Source organism: Rissa tridactyla, chromosome 2, assembly GCF_028500815.1.
Source record: "Rissa tridactyla isolate bRisTri1 chromosome 2, bRisTri1.patW.cur.20221130, whole genome shotgun sequence".
NCBI classification, from domain to species: domain Eukaryota; kingdom Metazoa; phylum Chordata; class Aves; order Charadriiformes; family Laridae; genus Rissa; species Rissa tridactyla.
This window is the reverse complement of record NC_071467.1, coordinates 65660545-65679424: the sequence shown is the minus strand read 5'-3', so window position 1 is coordinate 65679424 and position 18880 is coordinate 65660545. Positions and strand designations below refer to the sequence as shown.

The 18880-nt window shown below is 40.9% G+C and overlaps 1 protein-coding gene across 2 annotated transcripts in view; it reads right to left on the bottom strand.

The window, feature by feature from the left end:
* Positions 1 to 18880, bottom strand: part of CARMIL1 (capping protein regulator and myosin 1 linker 1) — a 198818-nt gene that overhangs the window by 106812 nt on the left and 73126 nt on the right. For both annotated transcript variants that reach the window (XM_054190029.1, XM_054190030.1), the window contains exons 3-8: positions 10245 to 10295; positions 5771 to 5830; positions 3431 to 3552; positions 729 to 826; positions 301 to 371; positions 94 to 167 (exon numbers count right to left, since the gene is read on the bottom strand). In XM_054190029.1, the coding sequence (XP_054046004.1) occupies positions 94 to 167; positions 301 to 371; positions 729 to 826; positions 3431 to 3552; positions 5771 to 5830; positions 10245 to 10295 (476 nt within the window). The remainder of the gene's footprint in view (positions 1 to 93; positions 168 to 300; positions 372 to 728; positions 827 to 3430; positions 3553 to 5770; positions 5831 to 10244; positions 10296 to 18880) is intronic.

Below are 18880 nucleotides of genomic sequence, written 5' to 3'. Positions count from 1 at the left end.
CATCACACTTCAGCAAGGGGAGGTGAGCCCTGTTGTGAGGGGGAAACAAGGAAATTTTGCAAAATACTAGCACGATTACTGCATAGTGTTTACCTGTGGTCAAGGTGACTGAAGTCTTGCAAATTCAACTCCCTGGTATCTTGTGTCAGATAAATTGTATCAACATCCTGTTAAAAATATATACAGAAATGCATCTTTACAGAACTGTTGGGTTTTTTTTTTTAAGTGGTATGATTTACCTGCTTTTTCATCATTTGCACAGATAGCTGAAAAGAGCTCCAGAACAAGACGTGTACCTACCCACTGTACTTCTTCTCTATAGGGAAATCCAAGCCAATCACAAACACAGGCATACATCTGCGAAAAGCCTCCTAAAAACAACCCAAGAGAGTATTTAACATAATCATAAAACGAGCAAACAAACAGATATCTAAAAGCATACTTTAATACTTATACTTAAAGATTCAGTCTTTCAAAACTCACGCTCTTTTTCTCTCAGAAGGCTGTCCATTGTGTTGCTGAAAGAAACTGAGACTATCCTATCTTTGCCCAGCAGGTTGCAGGAAAGCTTAAAATAGTGCCTTCACCTACCAATCAGAAGTCTGCTCCATACTAATTACACCTTAAAACTAATTACACCTTTAGAAGCTTCTGCCAGAAATAGAATTAAACTTCCTGACACTGCAATTCCAGCCTTTTTATATTTGAGCCTTTGAATTCATTCTCACCACAAGGTCCAAGTTCTGCCACTGTCTGACTGTCCCACAGGGCCTGGAGATTAGCCAGTCTTTCTGAAGGCTCCATAGTTACTTTTTTCAGAATCCTCCTAGATGCAAAAGGGGGAAAAAAAAAATACTCATTCATGACTTTGAAATATTTTTAAATTCATAAATCTTCTCTATTTCAAGTACAATTTTAAACGAGTGTATAGGAAGAATTACCATCTTTAATACAACTCACTTCTCTGCCTAAAAGTCACACTCCTGCCGCCCAGCAGGAGTAACTTTTATTTGTCTCTTCTTTCTTTCTAATGATTAAGCCTGGGACTACTGGAGCAACCAAGCCCTTTTCTATGACAGGATCACTCAATCTAAGGAGACTTGTGGCCCTCAACCAACACAAGGATGCCCAAAATAGGGGTGAGACATGGTATTACTTGTTACCCTGAAACTGCTGCTGTTTATACAGTGCTTTTATGCAGTAAAAACACTATGGTGCAAAGAGCCACAGAGCATGCTGAGTAGCTACATGTGGCCTCTGGGCTGCACTCTAGATAACCAGCTCCAATCTTTGTAATTTGCTAGTGTTCTTCGTTCCCTAAACAAAACCTTCCCTAAACAAAACCTTCCCTAAACAAAACCCTTCCTCCCTTTTAAGAAATTAAACTCTCTGTTTTTCTGAATGACAGGACTGCCTCATAAACTGCAGAACTCCATAAAACAGAGGGACAGAATTAATCAAAGATACTAATGGGAGAATCCTTTTTACCCCTTTTTGCTTGTTCTGGTCTTATATGATCTGCATAACTCCAATGCCTTCATTTTGGAAAGTAATGCCACTTGAGAGGAGAGCAAGAAAATTGATTTCTTTTCCGGGACCCAAGCTCTCCACACAGCTACACCAAATGCTCCAGCAACGTTCTCAAGAAAGCCCAGAGAAAACACGTACAGAGTGTGGCCAGCAGGTCAAAGGAGGTCATCCTCCCCCTCTACTCTGCCTTGGTGAGGCCGCATCTGGAGTACTGTGTCCAGTTCTGGGCTCCTCAGTTCATGAGGGACAGGGAACTGCTGGAGGGGGTGCAGCAAAGGGCCACGAAGATGATTAGGGCACTGGAACACCTCTCCTATGAGGAAAGGCTGAGGGACTTGGGTCTTTTTAGTCTGGAAAAAAGACGGCTGAGGGGGGACCTTATCAACGCTTATAAATACTTAAAGGGTGGGTGTCAGGAGGATGGGGCCAGGCTCTTTTCAGTGGTGCCCAGGGACAGAACAAGAAGTAATGGGCACAAACGTGAGCATAGGAAGTTCCACCTAAACATGAGGAGGAACTTCTGTACCCTGAGGGTGACAGAGCACTGGAATGGGCTGCTCAGAGAGGTGGTGGAGTCTCTGTCTCTGGAGACATTCAAAACCCACCTGGACGCCTTCCTGTGCAACCTGCTCTAGGTGACCCTGCTCTGGCAGGGGGGTTGGACTAGATGATCTCCAGAGGTTCCTTCCAACCCCTACCGTTCTGTGATTCTGTCTCAAGGCCTTCACAGACACCCAGACAAACACGCACAGCCTTGCAGCCCTCTTGACTCTACTCTTTTTGCCTACATTTCTCACATCACTACTGAGATTTTACAGCAAACACACTTACAAATATTCACTTGTATGTGTGCTTTTTGAAGGGAGAGCTTGATGTCCATTCAAGCAGTTAATAATACTGCCACAGAGATAAACTGGAAGTAAAAAAAAGAAACTGCCAGCCAGAGTTCATGAACTTGATTTCCTACTCCACCTACAGGAAAGGTGAATAATAAAGACATGCACCCAAAATAAAATATGTAATTTTAGCCTGTTCACATCTAATGCCTGTTACAAAAGCTCACTTAGAAAGACCAATGCGTCCTGGAAAATTCTTTTGCATAGTCCACTTTCTCTAATATTGCTGAAAACCAGGAGCTGAAGAGAGTCATAGTAGAGCTGCATGATCTGGTAGAGAGTGATGAAGATGAGGCAAGGACAGAGAGAAGAAATAAAATAAAATGAAGAAAAACAACTGAGAGTTGCTTCAAGATAATAAAATTCAGGGGCACAGACACAAGAAAAAAAACCCAAAGACAAGAACAACACATAAAGAAGCAGAGCAAAAAAGCTAGAGAAGAAGATGTATGATGCAAAGAACCAGTTACACCATGGAAGCTATATGACAAGACTGCCCAAGGCTCAGTTTTGAAGAACAAGGCTCCCAGTTATGTGCGTTATTTCACAAACACTGAAAGTAAACAGAACTTTTCCCTCCTCTCCCAACTCAGATTTTACTTCTGGTGAAAAAATACAAACCAAAACAAAAAATCCCACTGAATATCACAGCTGTTTATGGGGAAAGGAGTAAATCGCAAGAAAAAGCCAGAACCTAAGCTATACCTGAGGTTGAAGAGGCAATACGGTAAAACGAAAACTTAAGATTCCAAATACCTGCATCGCCCTTTCAAAATGAAGGCTCTTTTGACCCTACAGAGCGTGCATAGCCTACCTACACTCTGCATTGCCTCCTGGTTCTGTCATGTACCTGTATGAAAGCTTAGTGCTTGCCTCAAAGTGTTACTCGTACCCTTTAAGTGCACTTCTGAGGGCAGGGTGGGAGACCAGTGGACAAAGAGCAGTGGCTTGTCACCCTTTCCACATAATCGGTTGCCACTAAAGGTGCCCTAAAAGACACTTACACTGGGGAGAGTCCAGGGAATATCTTCCTGAGGCAGGTCCCGATGTGCGCCAGCACCTCGTTCACATCCTCCGAAGATGCCATCTTCATGGAGATGCTGCATTTCTCAGTTTCCATAATCAACTGTAAATATAAAAGGGCATGAGGGCAGGAACTGGTTCTCATATAATTCATGTCCATTTAAAAAGGAGAGCATTTTGAATGCCAGCTGAATGCTTTGCATGCCAGTAGGAATCTGTTATTCTTTAAGACATGACACGACAACGCTCCAGGTAAAGTTTCTGAAAGCCATTCTGGAATGTACAAGATCCCCATATTCAAACTTTGCTTTTCCTAAGAGTGCCCTGCTTCCCACGGGAATAAGAGTTTCAAAGGATCTTGACCTCAGCTGACACTTTGAAAACCAAGAACTTTTCACAGCATTGTCCTCTTTTGAAACACGTCCCAGAACACCAGGAGAAGCGAGTGCAGCCTGACAGGAAACTATTGAACGAGCAGGGCCTGCTTCCTCCAGCAAAAAGTAAAAGTCTTTAATGGCTGTGATCCTCTGGAAAAGCTCTAATGCTTTGATCTATGTCGTTTAAGAAAATGTTATGGTAATATATTGTCTTGGTTCAGACGAAGCAGTAACTCAGATAACTGTCCTGCTGACTGGGGGATACGTGCTTCAGCTAGGGGAAAAAATAAAGCCTTTTGCAACTCATCTATCATATATTGAGTGTTTAGCATCAAATCAGATTGCTGTATGACTGACACATCAGGTCTGCTCTGCTTTCAGCTGCATCGTAGGAAGCAATGTAATGTTTCTGTCTTCTCCAGTGCAAATATGTAGCACAGCCCAAGTTATAAACTCTTTTAGATGAGGAACTGTGCATACACAGCAAGGAGCTAACATTAGGAATAAATAAGAAGTATAGATAGACAACACAAGAGGGGACACTGCATAATATGCTGAAGATGATTGTTTTTTATTGAAACTGGTTCCAAGGGCTCTTTTAGTTCCCAGTTCATGTCTAGGGTCATCACCAGGATAACCCTCATTATCCCAAAAGCACACCGAGAATCTTCACACCTTTTCCTACCAATTCAACTCCTTTTTGAACCTGTTGCTGTCACTCCCTGAAGATGAATGAGTGGGCAAGTTACTGCTGTTTTTCATTGTCATCGATATTGACACAACACTTCCCTATTCGTTCACTTATCTTACAGTGGGAAGCTCTTCATGGTTTTCTGTGAGATGCCAAGCACGAGACTACATCCTTCAGGTATCACAGGTATAACATGCTGTTTGCAGGAAAACTGCAACAATACCATTTGCCCCGCAAGCAATAATCTGGGATTCTGCCTGCCTTCAGCTATAAGCCTTAGACGTTTAAAACACAAATGAATGTAAACATGCAAAACCTTAAAAAGTATTTTAGGAAAATGGTATGCTAAGTGAAGCTGCTGAAAATCCCTTGTAAACCCTGTTACAACAGTGACTGTCTATGCCTCCAAAATAACTACCATTGGCTAGCATGGCATGTTAGTACCTTAAATAAAGCCACAAAAACACACACAAAATTTACTAAACATCTCCCCTTTAAAATAATAAACATCTGGACCTTTTTTTTTCTCTTTTAAGGAAAGCTTCAAAAGCCAGGTTAAAAAGATGACATGTTAAACATAAAGAGAGCTTTTCAGAGTTCAAATAAATTGTCAGACACTCCTATTTTTAAAAAGCTCTTTAAAAGCCAAACACACATGAAACACATGAAGACTTTGATACAATTGAACTGTCAAATCTTGTCAACAAGTTCATCTTATGAATGAAAAACGTATTAAAAGCATTCTTCTTTTCAGCACCTTCTCTGACATTCACTGTTTTGGGTGCATAACTTGCTGTCAAATATACTTTGTGTTGTATACAATAATGGCACCAAGAATAGTTGGAAGCAAACCATTTCTGCCTGCAATGTAAGCAGTAGCTTTTGGCTTCACCATAAAAGTATATGCCACAGAAGCCGTTCAATCTTGTGTGGTGATGACTCTATACCAGCTGCCACGGTTCTGTCATCTCTGAGAAACATATTCACTTACGAGACAAAATGAAAATTTGTACCACATTGAACTAGGAAAAAAGTCTTTTCTTATCGTCATCCCACCTGCACAACCCATTCCGAAAATTGACTCTTTAAATTCTTGTAATTATTGTTAAGATTTTAAAGCAGCATGAATATAAGAATGCAAACATCCAGTGTGCTCACTGGATGGGGACACCTGCATGTGAAAGCAGTACCTCCTTGACTGGAACAGATTTAGCAATGAGTAAACAAGTATCTTTTATCTAGAATACACTCACCTGACCCGGTTTACTGGAAGTTACTCCTTGGATTTCCAAGTAGCTGAAAGTTACTTCTAACTGTAGTTAAAAAAGAAAATGCCACATTAGTGCAAATATCTTATTTTAAAAAGCACTTACACTTTAGCGTGAGGTTAAGAAAACCTTGAGCGATGCTACTGTTATTTTACATCAGTTTCTGTAATTGACACTAAGTACTTGTTAATATCTTATCTGGTAGCATTTTACACTAAAAGAACACTTACATTTGCTTGTTACAGGTTCAAATGGTTATTAGAGGTTATAGGAATACCACACCAGACCTTTTACCGTAAGCTATAAGAACATAAGCTTATAATAAAATTTATGAAAAATTTTACTATAAAAAGCATTGTTTATAAATACCCTACTGATACATACTCTTGTGACTGAATAATCATTAATTATAATACTTACAGTATCACATATTACTCTTTCATTATTTACACTGACCATAGGTGTGAAAAATTTTACTGCACAGAAGCTGGAGGGACATGCACACACAATTTTTTATTTATATGTGTATAAATAAAAGTATCATAGATAGACGGATAGATAGATAGAGATATATAAATGCTCAGTACTGCTTTAGCATGTCTAAAAGCATAAGAAGAAATAATACATTAGTTTTGCCTGAGCGGGTCATCTGGATGACAGTCAGGATAGGCAGGGAAGAAGGACAAACATACTGAATCCAAATGGAAGCTTAGAAGAAGGCAGGAAAGCCGCCTTCTCCAAGGACAAACCTAGGGCTACAGGGAGGGTGCCAAGATCTGAATTCACAGCTACACAGACAAACATTTTGACAGCTGAGATATGCAGAAAGAAACAAACCTCTTGGACTGAATCATAGCTACAGGGTAAGACATTATCATGGTCATTTCCTTTTATTTATCATTAAAACCATTGTAACTGAGCAGTCTGTTTGAATTGCACAGTTTCCTGTACTTTATCTCAGCCTAGGTTCACAGTCAGGGTGCTCTCAGGTTAACTGGCAAACACCATATTATTCTCTTTCTGTATTTGTGGCAATCTTTTAAAAAGACAACCCTGACTGACTCCTGGAGTGCTCAGAAGCCAGATGCAGCTCTCAAGACTCCCTCTCCGCAAAGGCTGCAACAGCACAGAAGTCAGGAATATGCCAGTTTCCAATCATAAGAACCAGCTAAAAGTTTTCCAGAAAGCAACGAGATGCAAGATAGTAGGGAGAGCTCCTAAATGCCAAGGTCTCACCGGCAAATCTATAAGTAGTCACCAACAGTGTTACCGCAGGATGAAGCTGCCCAAAAAAATTCCAGTTAAAATAGTTATGATTTAGAATACACTGAAATTTAGAGGGATTTAATGAAATAGAAGACCTTTTTTTAAGCACTGAGCTACATTATCCACTCACAGCTGCAGAGACTGAAGGTGTTATTACTGTCTATTTGTTCTTTGTTGCTTATTTTCTGAATCCTTTTCCCTTCAGTTACCTTTGCGATTTGACAGCACCACAAGATACAAGCACTCCCTCAGCCGTTTCTGTGCAAGGTTCACCTTCCGCCAAAGACCTAGCTCAGTGGCCAAACTTTACTCTGAATCTTCACACGCTTCGTTTCACTTATTCTGCTGCAGGGGCAGCACCCTACAGTTTCAGACCACAGGGGTGCCGTGGCAGCTGCTTATGAAGCGAGTGCGCACAGGGAAGCGAGGCAGGAGAGGCAGAACCAACACAAGCATCGTCTCAGTGCCCACGCCAGCGTCTTGCATTCTTCCAAGGGTAAGACATTCACTTCTCTTCAGGCCTCTTCAGCGCCTTATTTCTAAGCTAAGACTGGCAACCTTTTGTGATGACAGGACACGGCCCCGTTAGTTCATTCAGGCCAGAAAAAAAAAAAAAGAAATAAAATACCATAGCAGCTCTTGCTGGCTACTGGAGTAAGCCAGACTGCACGTATAGAAGTGAAGGGTTCTTTTTCTCCAGCGCTGGTCAAATTAAAAAAACATATGAGACTATCTAACATTTGTTTACCCAAATCATAATGAAATTTTTGGGAAAAGTTTCTATGATTGAAATCCTTCCTATTCTGCAAATTATTTACCTACCAGATTGAAGTTTCTGCTTTTGCCAACATATTTTGTACGTGCAAACATATATATATATATATGCACACACAGTCAAAAATATCTTTCTAGTCCTGAGAAAAGTTTACACAGATCCAGATTCAAGAATTCAATCTGCAAAAATCCTCTTGACTAGAATTAACAAATACCAGGAAATGTGGCAGCACACCTATAGTACATCTTTGGCTCAGTTTCCTACTTAAAAACATGGATTTACAATCCTTGCTTTGCAGGAAAAACACAGAATATTCTAAATATCATCTACGTCAAACTATGAACATTTTCTTACAAGGTTTTAATAAGTATAATCCCATTTATTCCCTTCAATTATATTTTTTAAAAATCCTCTTAAAAGTCTACGAGTGCCTCTCATTTAGGGACCCTTCAATTACCAATACAGCTAATTTCACACTTTCCAATTTTTTCAATCAAAACTTAATGAAAGCTGGCACTAGAAATATGTTCACAAACCTGAATTATGTTCCCACAAATATTTCATACGCTTCTCTGCGGGGTTGATGACACATCCAACATTTACTAATGTTGTAACTACATTTTATATAGACTATAACAAGGATTAGGAGGCTCTAAGCACAGCACTTCCTTTCCTATCAATCCACCTAGAGTAGTGGAAATGAACTGATTGGACCAGAGTGTAAAGTTAGGAGGTGGCCATTGTAATATCCTTGCTCTAAGGATAATCGTGTGAGTTGATATTGTATTATCCCTTTTAACTTTGATCCTTGTTTAGTAGATACATCTCAACAGCATTGTTTAAGGAAAAGTGAAGCTTGGAATCAGATGTATTAACAAGAGTCACTCAGAACTGGCCTTCTCTCAGCATACCCATTTTTGTGAGAGAATCCAGTGTCTTTGCTGCATGTTCTCAGTAACTGCTAGCAGTTACTGTGTGCAGTTATATGTAAGTTCTCGGGTTGAGAAAGCTTCTGAGCAGCTTTTGAAAATAGTACAGACTTGAGAATATTCAGACATTTTCACTAATCCTTCTAAAAAACAAATGCATTTTCAACCATCCTAATAACTATTCAGATATACAAAGTTTTATTTTGACATAAACCATGAGCAGAAGCAGTTTCTTCTGACCACATTTCCTCCATTTGTTATCACTAAAGTAACAACTTTGTTATTACAGCATACATATTCCAGATTTCCATGAAAACAGAAACAAGTTTTTCAATTAAATAAATCCATTTAATAAAAGGTGTTTTGAGAAGGGTCTGAAATGCTAAACCAGAAGTACAGTTATTCCTTAGTACACCAAGCTCTAGCCTTTAAGAGCTTTTTGATGAATTACAATGGCTTTGCTATTATTTAACAAGATCACCATCACCACCTGTCCATCATACTGCCATTGCGCTCGTGTCTGAGCTGTTCATCAACTGGCTCTATGTTTCCATGCAACCAGACACTAAATCCTGTCTTAAAAAACAGGCTGCAAACTGCAGCGATCCAGAAGCCAACAGACAACCAAAGATATCTCTGCTGCAGGGACAGGGTGATAACTGAGGAAAATAAATTTCAGCAGAAATTCAAGTTAGTCATCCTGCCTGTCAGTCAGCATCTTAAAATTATAAGTAAGGGAAAGTCACACTTACCAGTGACCATAACTGAAAATCTGATATCAGTCATGCCCTTTATCGATCCTCTTTTTTCTACAAAGCATATACACACCCACACACATATCTATGTGTAAAACACAGCAAACCAGAATATATGCCGAATTCCCATTCACTGATTCCAAGCTGGGCAAGAAATATTCTTCCACATCAGTCATTTTCTTTCACAGGGAAATTATCTTTCTCTGCTACAACAATCATTACAAATTGTCACAGGAGTAGATAAAATACTTCACTGTCATTGGCAAGGCAGGTTGGCAAGATGCTTTTCAAAGTGAACCACAGAAATCACCAGAAAACAGATTAATTTAATAAACCTCAATGTAATTTCTGTCTCCAAATCAAATATGACACTACGAACACTAGAGGAAATAACGCCATCAGCTTGTTTAGACATAAACAGTCCCACTACAAAGGTCATCAGGCTCATCTCACAGTTCTTCAAGTCGGTGTTTCCAACATACTTCTTCACCCGCCTGCATTTCTAGAAGTTAAAATTCCTCTGAAACTGTATATACAAATTGACAAATCAATTTAAGACAGACACTAACAGAAGCACTGCTGTAACTCAGCACCATGCAACGTACCATTCCACAATTATTATATTTTTAAACAGATGCACAAGTATAAAACATGCTAAGTTTATGCAACTTAGTTTAAGCAACTTACATCTGTATCTGAAAACCAGAATATTTATAGAAATACAGTGGCTTTACCTTGGTGGGAATCCGAGATGTTAAAAGAAATGCCCGACATGATGCCAACACCTATTGAAAAAAAAAGAACAGAATTTGTGATAAATATTTAATTTATCAGGAATATTATTAAAGATTCTTCTCCAGGAAAATCCTGATAGCAGAGGGGAAAAAGCCTCTAGTAGAGTGACTGCCAATTCGATTTGCTGTCATACACTGAAGTAAGCAAAAATGAGCTCAGATCCAGTAGAGCATAGTGAAGAGACTGCTGCAATCTGATCAGCTATAAGCTAGTTAGTACAGCGTCAAACTGAAGAAATGTATTAAATCAATCTCTCAAGAAATTCCAATACCAATCTTAGTGAAATTTTAAAAAGAAGCAAGGATAAGAAGTCCTACCAGAAACATATGAAGTACTTAAATATAACAAAAATATACAAGATAAACATGATATTACTACTAATATAAGAGACCACAAGCAAACATTTTCTTTTGGACACACTCAGTGTATTTCTAGAGTAACAATGCAAAGATTTCTCATTGACACCACCTACATTTCTTCTCCAGCAAGGACAATGGAAAAATGCAATTAGATTAGTGAGACCAGTGACTTTAGGGAGAAAACACAACAAAACAAATATTTCAGAAGTTATTGCCAATCAAAATACAATGATATATAAAATCTCCAGTAGCACATTCCACTCTCAGATTTTAGGCTCTGCAAAGGGATGACTCACTTTAAAAAACTGGAGTGTGGCTTTTTGATTTATCTGCCTGTGGAATGAGATGGATCCATCTTTTTCCAGACAAAAGACTGAAACAAACTTAATTTGAACATATGGATCAAAATCCTGCAGCACATGCAGAGCTTTTTACACATCTGGAACCTCCTGAAGCCAGTTCTGCTCCGTAAATATCCATCTCCAGGTGAGCAGGTTGACACGAAATGCATTCCTTACTCAGAGAGGGAGAACCATCCTGAGAAGGCAACGCAGTACCCAGCTCCAAACACCATTCAAACACTTTGGAGACTGGATTTCAGCTTTGGTTATCTAAGCTGAACCAAATCTTGCTAAAATCAAAACACACGAGTGCTGTACTAGTGTTAAAATCATAGAATCACAGAATTGCCTAGGTTGGAAGGGACCTTTCAGATCATCAAGTCCAACCATCAGCCTAACACTGACAAAAACCATCACTAAACTGTGTCTCTATGCACCACAGCTACCTGTCTTCTAAATACCACCAGGGATGACTATTCCACCATTTCCCTGGTGGTGGCAGGGCAGCCTGTTCCAATGCTTGATAACCCTTTCAGTGTAAAATTTTTTCTTAATACCCAATCTAAACCTCCCCTGGTGCAACTTGGAGACATCTCCTCTTTTTCTATTGCCTGTTACTTGGGACATTGATGCCCACCCTCACTACAGCCTCCTTTCAGGTAGTCATAGAGAGCGATAAGGTCTCCTCTCAGCCTCCTTTTCTCCAGGCTAAATAACCCCAGTTCCCTCAGCTGCTCCTCATAAGACTTGCTCTCCAGACCACCTCTCACCAGCTCCGTTGCCCTTCTCTGGACTCGCTCCAGCACTTCAATGTCTTTCCTGTAGTGAGGAAAGACATTGGATATTAGCAGATTGTTTCAGGGTTGATGCAATCAGACCTAGTTCTCTGGTTATCACAGATGTAGAGCCAAACCATTGTGGAATAGTAACCATTGCCTCCATTACGGCTTACCCCAACACTGAAGCCCCCTTATGCTGGCTGGAACACCACCGCTGCCACTCAGCTGGCATGTCCAGGTGCTGTCAGACAGACCTGCCTCGTCCCCTTGCACTCAGGCATGGGGGAGAAATAGTCTCTTCTGCTCTCCTCCCAGCTGTGCCCATCACAAGTACACCTTTGGCAATCCGACACATTAAGAAGGGTCAACTCGAGTGGTTTTACCACTGCACAGTTTCCCCAGAAAAGCTTCGCTATCAGTAAGAAGAAAACCCAACCTTACCCATCATCGCACCCACACACAAGCTGCCCAGCTCTGAAGAGGGGTAGGTGATCAGGCACCCTCCCTGCACCAGCACCACCAGCTAAATGCCTCCAGAGCAGTAGGTAGAGCAGCTGCAACAGCTTCTCCACATCTCCTTCTTGGTCACCACATCTCAGGTGAAGCAGTGAGACAGTCAGGGGAAAGGACGGATTTTGCAGACCTGCTTTCCATATTTACCTCGTAGGTAGTGGCTTACAACATTAGAGAGATCAGTGTTCCTGTGTATGCCACCACAGTGGGACAGCTGGTTACAGGAAAATCATGTCACAGCCCTATTATAAAACATTTGCCTGTACATATGGGGTTCAAGCTACTTTAAAGCATTGACAGGGTCCCTTTAAACATTATTACGGTACATACCAGCAAATAACAAAGTTAAATGCAAACCAGGTAGCAGAAGGCGGTAACACAATTATATTGGAAAAGGATGTTCCACCAGAGCACGTGTCAGTGTGTCTTTGCATCATAGAGGTACCAGGGCTCCCAAAGTGATCTTGCTAAAACCAACAAAGCTGAAGTACCCACTTATCTTAATAAGATGCATTTACATACAAAGAAGAGGGCTGCTGTAAGATGAGATTCTCCACTCAGCCAGTAAATAAAATACTCTTGAGCAATAAAATGGTACAAAAAAGCCTGAGCCCTCTAATCCAATAACACTGAGATTTCTACAGTTCTCATAGTTGAGACTGTCACAAACAAGTAAGAGTTTGATTTTTACATAAAGTCAATTGAAAACAAGGCCAATTATTACTGTAAAATTAGTGTCGCATCTTGACAACAGCAGTACTAGATTTTTTTTTTTTTTTGGACAATAGCAGAATTGGCAAAGAGGAGAGACGGCATTTATCACAATTTTAGCTGCTAAAATCCATGAGTAAGCATCGTGACCTTTGACAGAATCACCTTTAGTTTACTGCTTTCTGATTATTCTTTTCCCAATCTTGTCAAAATTTTATGCGACATCTGCATTTTGCACGTTTGTTCACATTTAGCCTTTGTTCACGGCAGCCTCTACCCCAAACCAGCTTGAGACTTGTCAGATAGATAAGCTGCGAAACATGAACTGTTTTCAGTGTGACCTCCTTCTCCTCTATAAAGCTGCAGTGGAGAAACAAATAATAGCTATTGAGATACCGGCTCACCCACGGCTCTGTCAATAGGATTCTGCATGGCTGTTAGTACTCGCAAGGGCAACAGAATGTATATTATAGACTACTTAAAACAACGTATCACTCTATTCCTTCCCTTGTGAAATACGATGCTGGCGCCAAAGGCAGAGGCACCGGAGGTGTTTCCACCCTGACAGTTCAAGTCCCCTTTTAAGCACCAAGCTGGTATTTGTGAATGAAGTCCCCAGACTCTGTTGCATTCCTCTGACATGAATAACGAGTATGTGCTTAATTGCACAATTGTCTAGGGTTTTCAGAAGTATCCAGGAGCGCTGGGGCTTATGAATAGGCAGGTTCTAGATTTCCGGGAGTTTTTAATTTCTTCCTACAAAGAAACTAAAAAGCAGAAGTAGCCACCAGTTACTCTCTAGCAGTTCTCAAGCACGTTACAGAGAAAATTTTGCCACTGGTAAACTTATTTTGCACCAGGGAACCTTGAGTACAGGAGAAGGAGCGTCACGGCCAAAGTCACTTTGAAAACCAGAGACTCGGAAGAGCAGAGCCTTATACCAGGGACAACTGAACAAAGGGCTCCCTCGCTCTCAGCCCATCAGGAAAGTCAGCTGGGCATGGTGTATAACCCACCTTATCTTCTGATAAGAAAACGATCGCTTGTTCAGCTCAAGGAGTCGCAGCCCCATTCCTCCATAACCATTTTGTGTGGTCACATGTAGTATTCAATCATTAATAAAGTTAAAAGATCCCATCAAAAGATAAACACATGCAGGGTAACGAAAGAGACTGGGGAGTGGATTCATGCTTTAACACAGCTGTAAACCAAAAGGTTTGCAAGTGACCGATGTGAAGGCAGCAAGCACATGAGACGAACTTTATACAGGGTACGTAACCTGGCTGCTGCTCCATTGAAGGGACAATAAAAGAGAATTAGATTTAGTTTACTGTAGCTTTGGTCTGTCTTCCTACCCTGCCTTTATTCAAGCACAAAATAGGATTATCATTTGAATGTTAAATGACTCCCACTCACACAGATATGCAAGTTGATGATTTCTTAACACTTTTATCACTCCGAATTCCATAATGCTCCCTACACTGCTCACAATGTACATGAAGCAAGTTAAAATTTGGAAATTAATTTGGAAACGTTCACCAAAAATATATCCCACAAATTATTTCTCCAGAGGCTCGTGGCCCACAAGGTCATCTTCTGTTTACCAGAATAAATAATTTGTTTCAGTAAATAAAACTAATTTGAACACAGATCCTCAGCGAGTATATCAACAAAACATAAACATACAGATGCATTTCGTGATTTATTGTCAAATCCTAGCCTTATTACCCATTTTAGCATGGTAAGTTAAATTAACAGGACTGCACTGGGTTAACCCAGCCACCCTACGTAGCAGTCAGTCTTGGGAAAACCATTAGAGCAACACAGCTCTGTGTTAATTGCATGTGTTTTGCCAGACAAACCACAGCAAATCAAGCCACCTTATCTATATTTAAAGCGGTTTCAAATTCACAAGCAAATGAAAGAAATCTTTTAAAAAAATCACTACTACCCTTTTTAAAATTCCCAGGCATAAAGAGCTCTGGAAAACACAGTGAGCGTACACAGCTTCGTGATTAAATATAAAGCAAAATGAAACCACCTCAGCACTTCGTGGGCCCTGGGAAGATGCGTGATGGTCGCTCCGCTCACTAGCACAGATGTTTTGAAACTTCCCTCTGCTAAAATCTCGAAAAAGTGATGGATTAGCCAAATGTTTTTCTCTTGCTGGAAACTGATTGACAGATATATATATAAAAAAAAAAGCTTAGTATTTTTTTGATCAACTGTTGCAGTCTTACTTCTTAAAATACACTCCGATCCTTTCCTTCCACTGTAGTTTCTTTTCTCCCCAGCACTTGCCATTTTGTCAGCCTCAAAACTGCTTTGATCTCTTCCATGATAATTTACTTGAGGAAAGAAGCATTCATGACAGGTTTTCTTATTTAGACGTCCATCATTTGGAGAATTCCTCAAAGTCCAGAAGACAATTGCTTTCTTTATATACCTCTAAGTTATACCATCCCTATTTTTTTCATTATTCATTACCATTATTATCCCAAATATCATAATTCTTTTTTAAGTTTCCACACTTATTAGTTGCTTTATGATTTCAATCATAAGCTTTCCATTACTACTACTGATTCAGTGTCTAATGGACACATAGTAATGTGAGGTAAATCAACAGCACTAATACAGTTTTTGTTTTGTTAAAATACGGATGAATCAATACATGTTAGAGCATCCCGTCTCTCTCAGTCCCTATAGGATCGACCGTTCATTTCCTGGGTTGCATGCCCGATGTTGTAAATGCTCCATCCTGAAGCGGCTGGAGTTCGATTAGATAAAAGGACCCTCTCAGCACCACGTTAGAGATATTAGAGCTGGTTTCGAGCGAGGCGGTCTCTGCTAAAAACACTGAGCCTCCCTACACAAAGAGGCTAGCTGACATTCTGGAGGTCTTTTTGGAGGGCTAATTAGCTCGGGCACAACACAAATACGTATGCTGCTCCTGAAATGGTGGTATCACTTGGCATATGGTGGGTTTCTCTGCAGTGCTGCCGCCAGCAAAGCAGCCCAGTTTAGCCCCAGCCTAAGGACTGGCAGCACCACCACCTTCACCCACAGCCCTCTCAGCTGTCTGAGGTTTAATTTGAGACTGATCATTTGGTCTCAGCTACTTTTAAAGCATCATCTATGATAAAACTATTGACAAACCTTAATCGCTCCCATTGCAAATGCCTACTTATTTATCCACCAACACTAAAGCAGTCTTCTGTAGCTGGGGAAGACCCTTCAGGAAAGGGTTAGTGCAATTCAGTTCTTGTCATTCACACACAAGAAACAGAATTTCTCCCCCCCTGAGCTGACCTTAGCCAAGTTGAACACATTCCCAGGCTTGCCTAAGTCACCAGTGCCTGTGTGGCCGGCCAAAGACTTATGCAAAACACATCCCAGAGCAGACCCTCAGCAATAAGGGGAAAGCTTCTATTTGCATCTGTGTGATTCTCTCCTGCCCAAGACAGGGGCAAGCTCTGCAGCGTAAGTAATGACCTTGGCCATCCCCACGAAGGACTGCTCCGCTGCATGTTTCTCTGTGGTCATTCCTGAAGTCAACCACAGCTTCCTCAACAAGGTCCCCTCACTGGTGCCCCAAACAGAGAGCCCGCCTGCCTCTGCTCTGCCACCAGCATGCTGTGTGGAGCGCAGGTTTCCACTGGTCCTTACTACCATTGTACTGCATCAAAAACTCAAGCCTCATTTGTTATGGGCCACCATTTTCCATATTTTCTGGAGGGCCAATGATGGTATGGGGAACAGCTTTTAATTGAAATAGGTTTTTACAAAAAAAGTAGGGTCAGATATCAGAATTGCTGTCAATAAATCTGCTGTGTTTCAAGAGAAGAGAAGCAGCTTTCAAACTACTTTACTGAACAAGACAGGGGACACCACAAGATGGCACAATGGAGTGCTTCATACAAACTTCCCTTTCTGTCTAAGTTACTGAGGACCCTTTTAATAGAAAGGCTTATTTAGCTATTGGAGAGCTATTCCAATATTCAGAAAAGTTTCTCCTTCAGAGGCACCAATGAACAAGTCCTCCCTAGAAGACAGTTAAGAAAAAGTATCCTCATTTTAAAACTGACAAAAAATGTGGCATGGACATGCCAAGAGATTTGCCTAAAACAAAAGGGTAAAATGAAGCGGAAAGCTTGGAACAGAAGCTTGGAGTTAATAGCTCCTAATTCTTAAGTAAGAGAGGAAACAACTGAGCTTGGAGGTTTATCAGCAAATTAAACCAAAATCTCTTGCCTAAACCAAATATGTTCATTAGCTCCTCCAACAGGTACTACTATCACCTTTAGGCAGTGTCCTAGCCCAGCAAACTGTTTGTTTGTAAATGGCGCGTGAATCAAATTGTGCTTCTTTAAGCCTGGAGCACAAATAAATACAAACACTTGCTATAACCTTGTCTGCAATGTGCAAATGTCCCAGCTACTCCAGTAAAGGTGGGATTTCAGAAGAAGCTGAGATGGAGGTTCACCTTTAGCCAGACACTGCCAATGGCAGCAACGAGATCCTTGGTCGCCCCAACATCCAGCTCCTGCTGCTTGAAGTACCTTGTGATGTGGTCACCAGTGGTGCAGACCGGGACTCCCTTGATTCAGAGACTGTACTCACACTCAGCAATTTTGTATCATAACCTATCGTTTCCATTAACTGCAGACCTGCTTCTGGAAGGGCATCTATCTATTGCGTATGCACACAGGGGTCTTATTCTTCCAACCAGTCAGCCATGGAACAGATTTTCATTGCGAGAGATGTCCAACACAGAGCACTTAAGCTGAGGCAACCCCCAGCTGACTTCAAAACTTCCTTGCTGTTCCTCTCACCACCGCACAATTCCCCACAAGAAAAAACCCTAGTGCTGTAAAGCACTGAATACCTGAAGATCAAACTACCACGTTATTTAAGCCTGCTCTGAGCCATAAACATAGGAAACGGAGAGCAGCAACATTTCACCGATACAAAGTCCCCTCCGTGGCACTGGACCCGGCCTGGGCTAACCCCAGCGGGGTGAAGGAGGGGAGCAGGAGGGTGCAGGCTGAACCACATGCATTCATTTGTAACTCATCAATGAGGCATATAACCCCAAAGGAGTTTTTTCTTCTCTGCATCTACCTTACACATAAATAGGTCACTAGCACATGACTGCTAATACACCTTTATTTCAGATTTTTTTCCCCCGCTTTCGCTCTCCTCTGTATGCAGCCATTACACAGATTCACTGCTCCAATTCAGGTTACAAAGTGCCGCAGCAGGATACCTTCCCCATGTACCAGCCATTTACGATGTTCTAGCCCTGATACTCGGGCTAAATAACAGGTTGAAAACATTCAGTAGACTTGTAATTTGAAAGGCCCTGGGCTCCAGCATCTTCTGTGCAACAGTTTTTCATGCTCTCACATTACTTCTCTCCATCATAAAAAGAACGTACAGGCACCCTTTAGAAAAGTCCTCCCACTACCTATCCCTAGTGTTAATAGTAAGAAACATCTGTACACCTTCCCTCTTCCTACATGGAGCCTCTTCCTGGGTCTACGGACAGCAGGTAAGACTGGAAGCATTTTGGTGTGCTGTGTATGACGCTGTTTCTATGCAGAAGCAGCTGGAAATAGATTTTGCTGTTGCAGTACTTTTATTCTTATCTTCTTTAATTTAATCACTTAGAAATGCCAGATTAAACATTTTGCAGTGTTCCTTGGTGATGGGATTGCTCTCTTTGTAAGTATGTCACACGCAACCATAATGCAAAATTTTAAAGACCAGGAAACAAAACAAAAAACTTCAGGGACTGAAGAAATGCAATTTGATCCATAATGCAAGCATTTTAGAAGAAACTCTTCTACAACCATTCATATTTGCTTTTAGT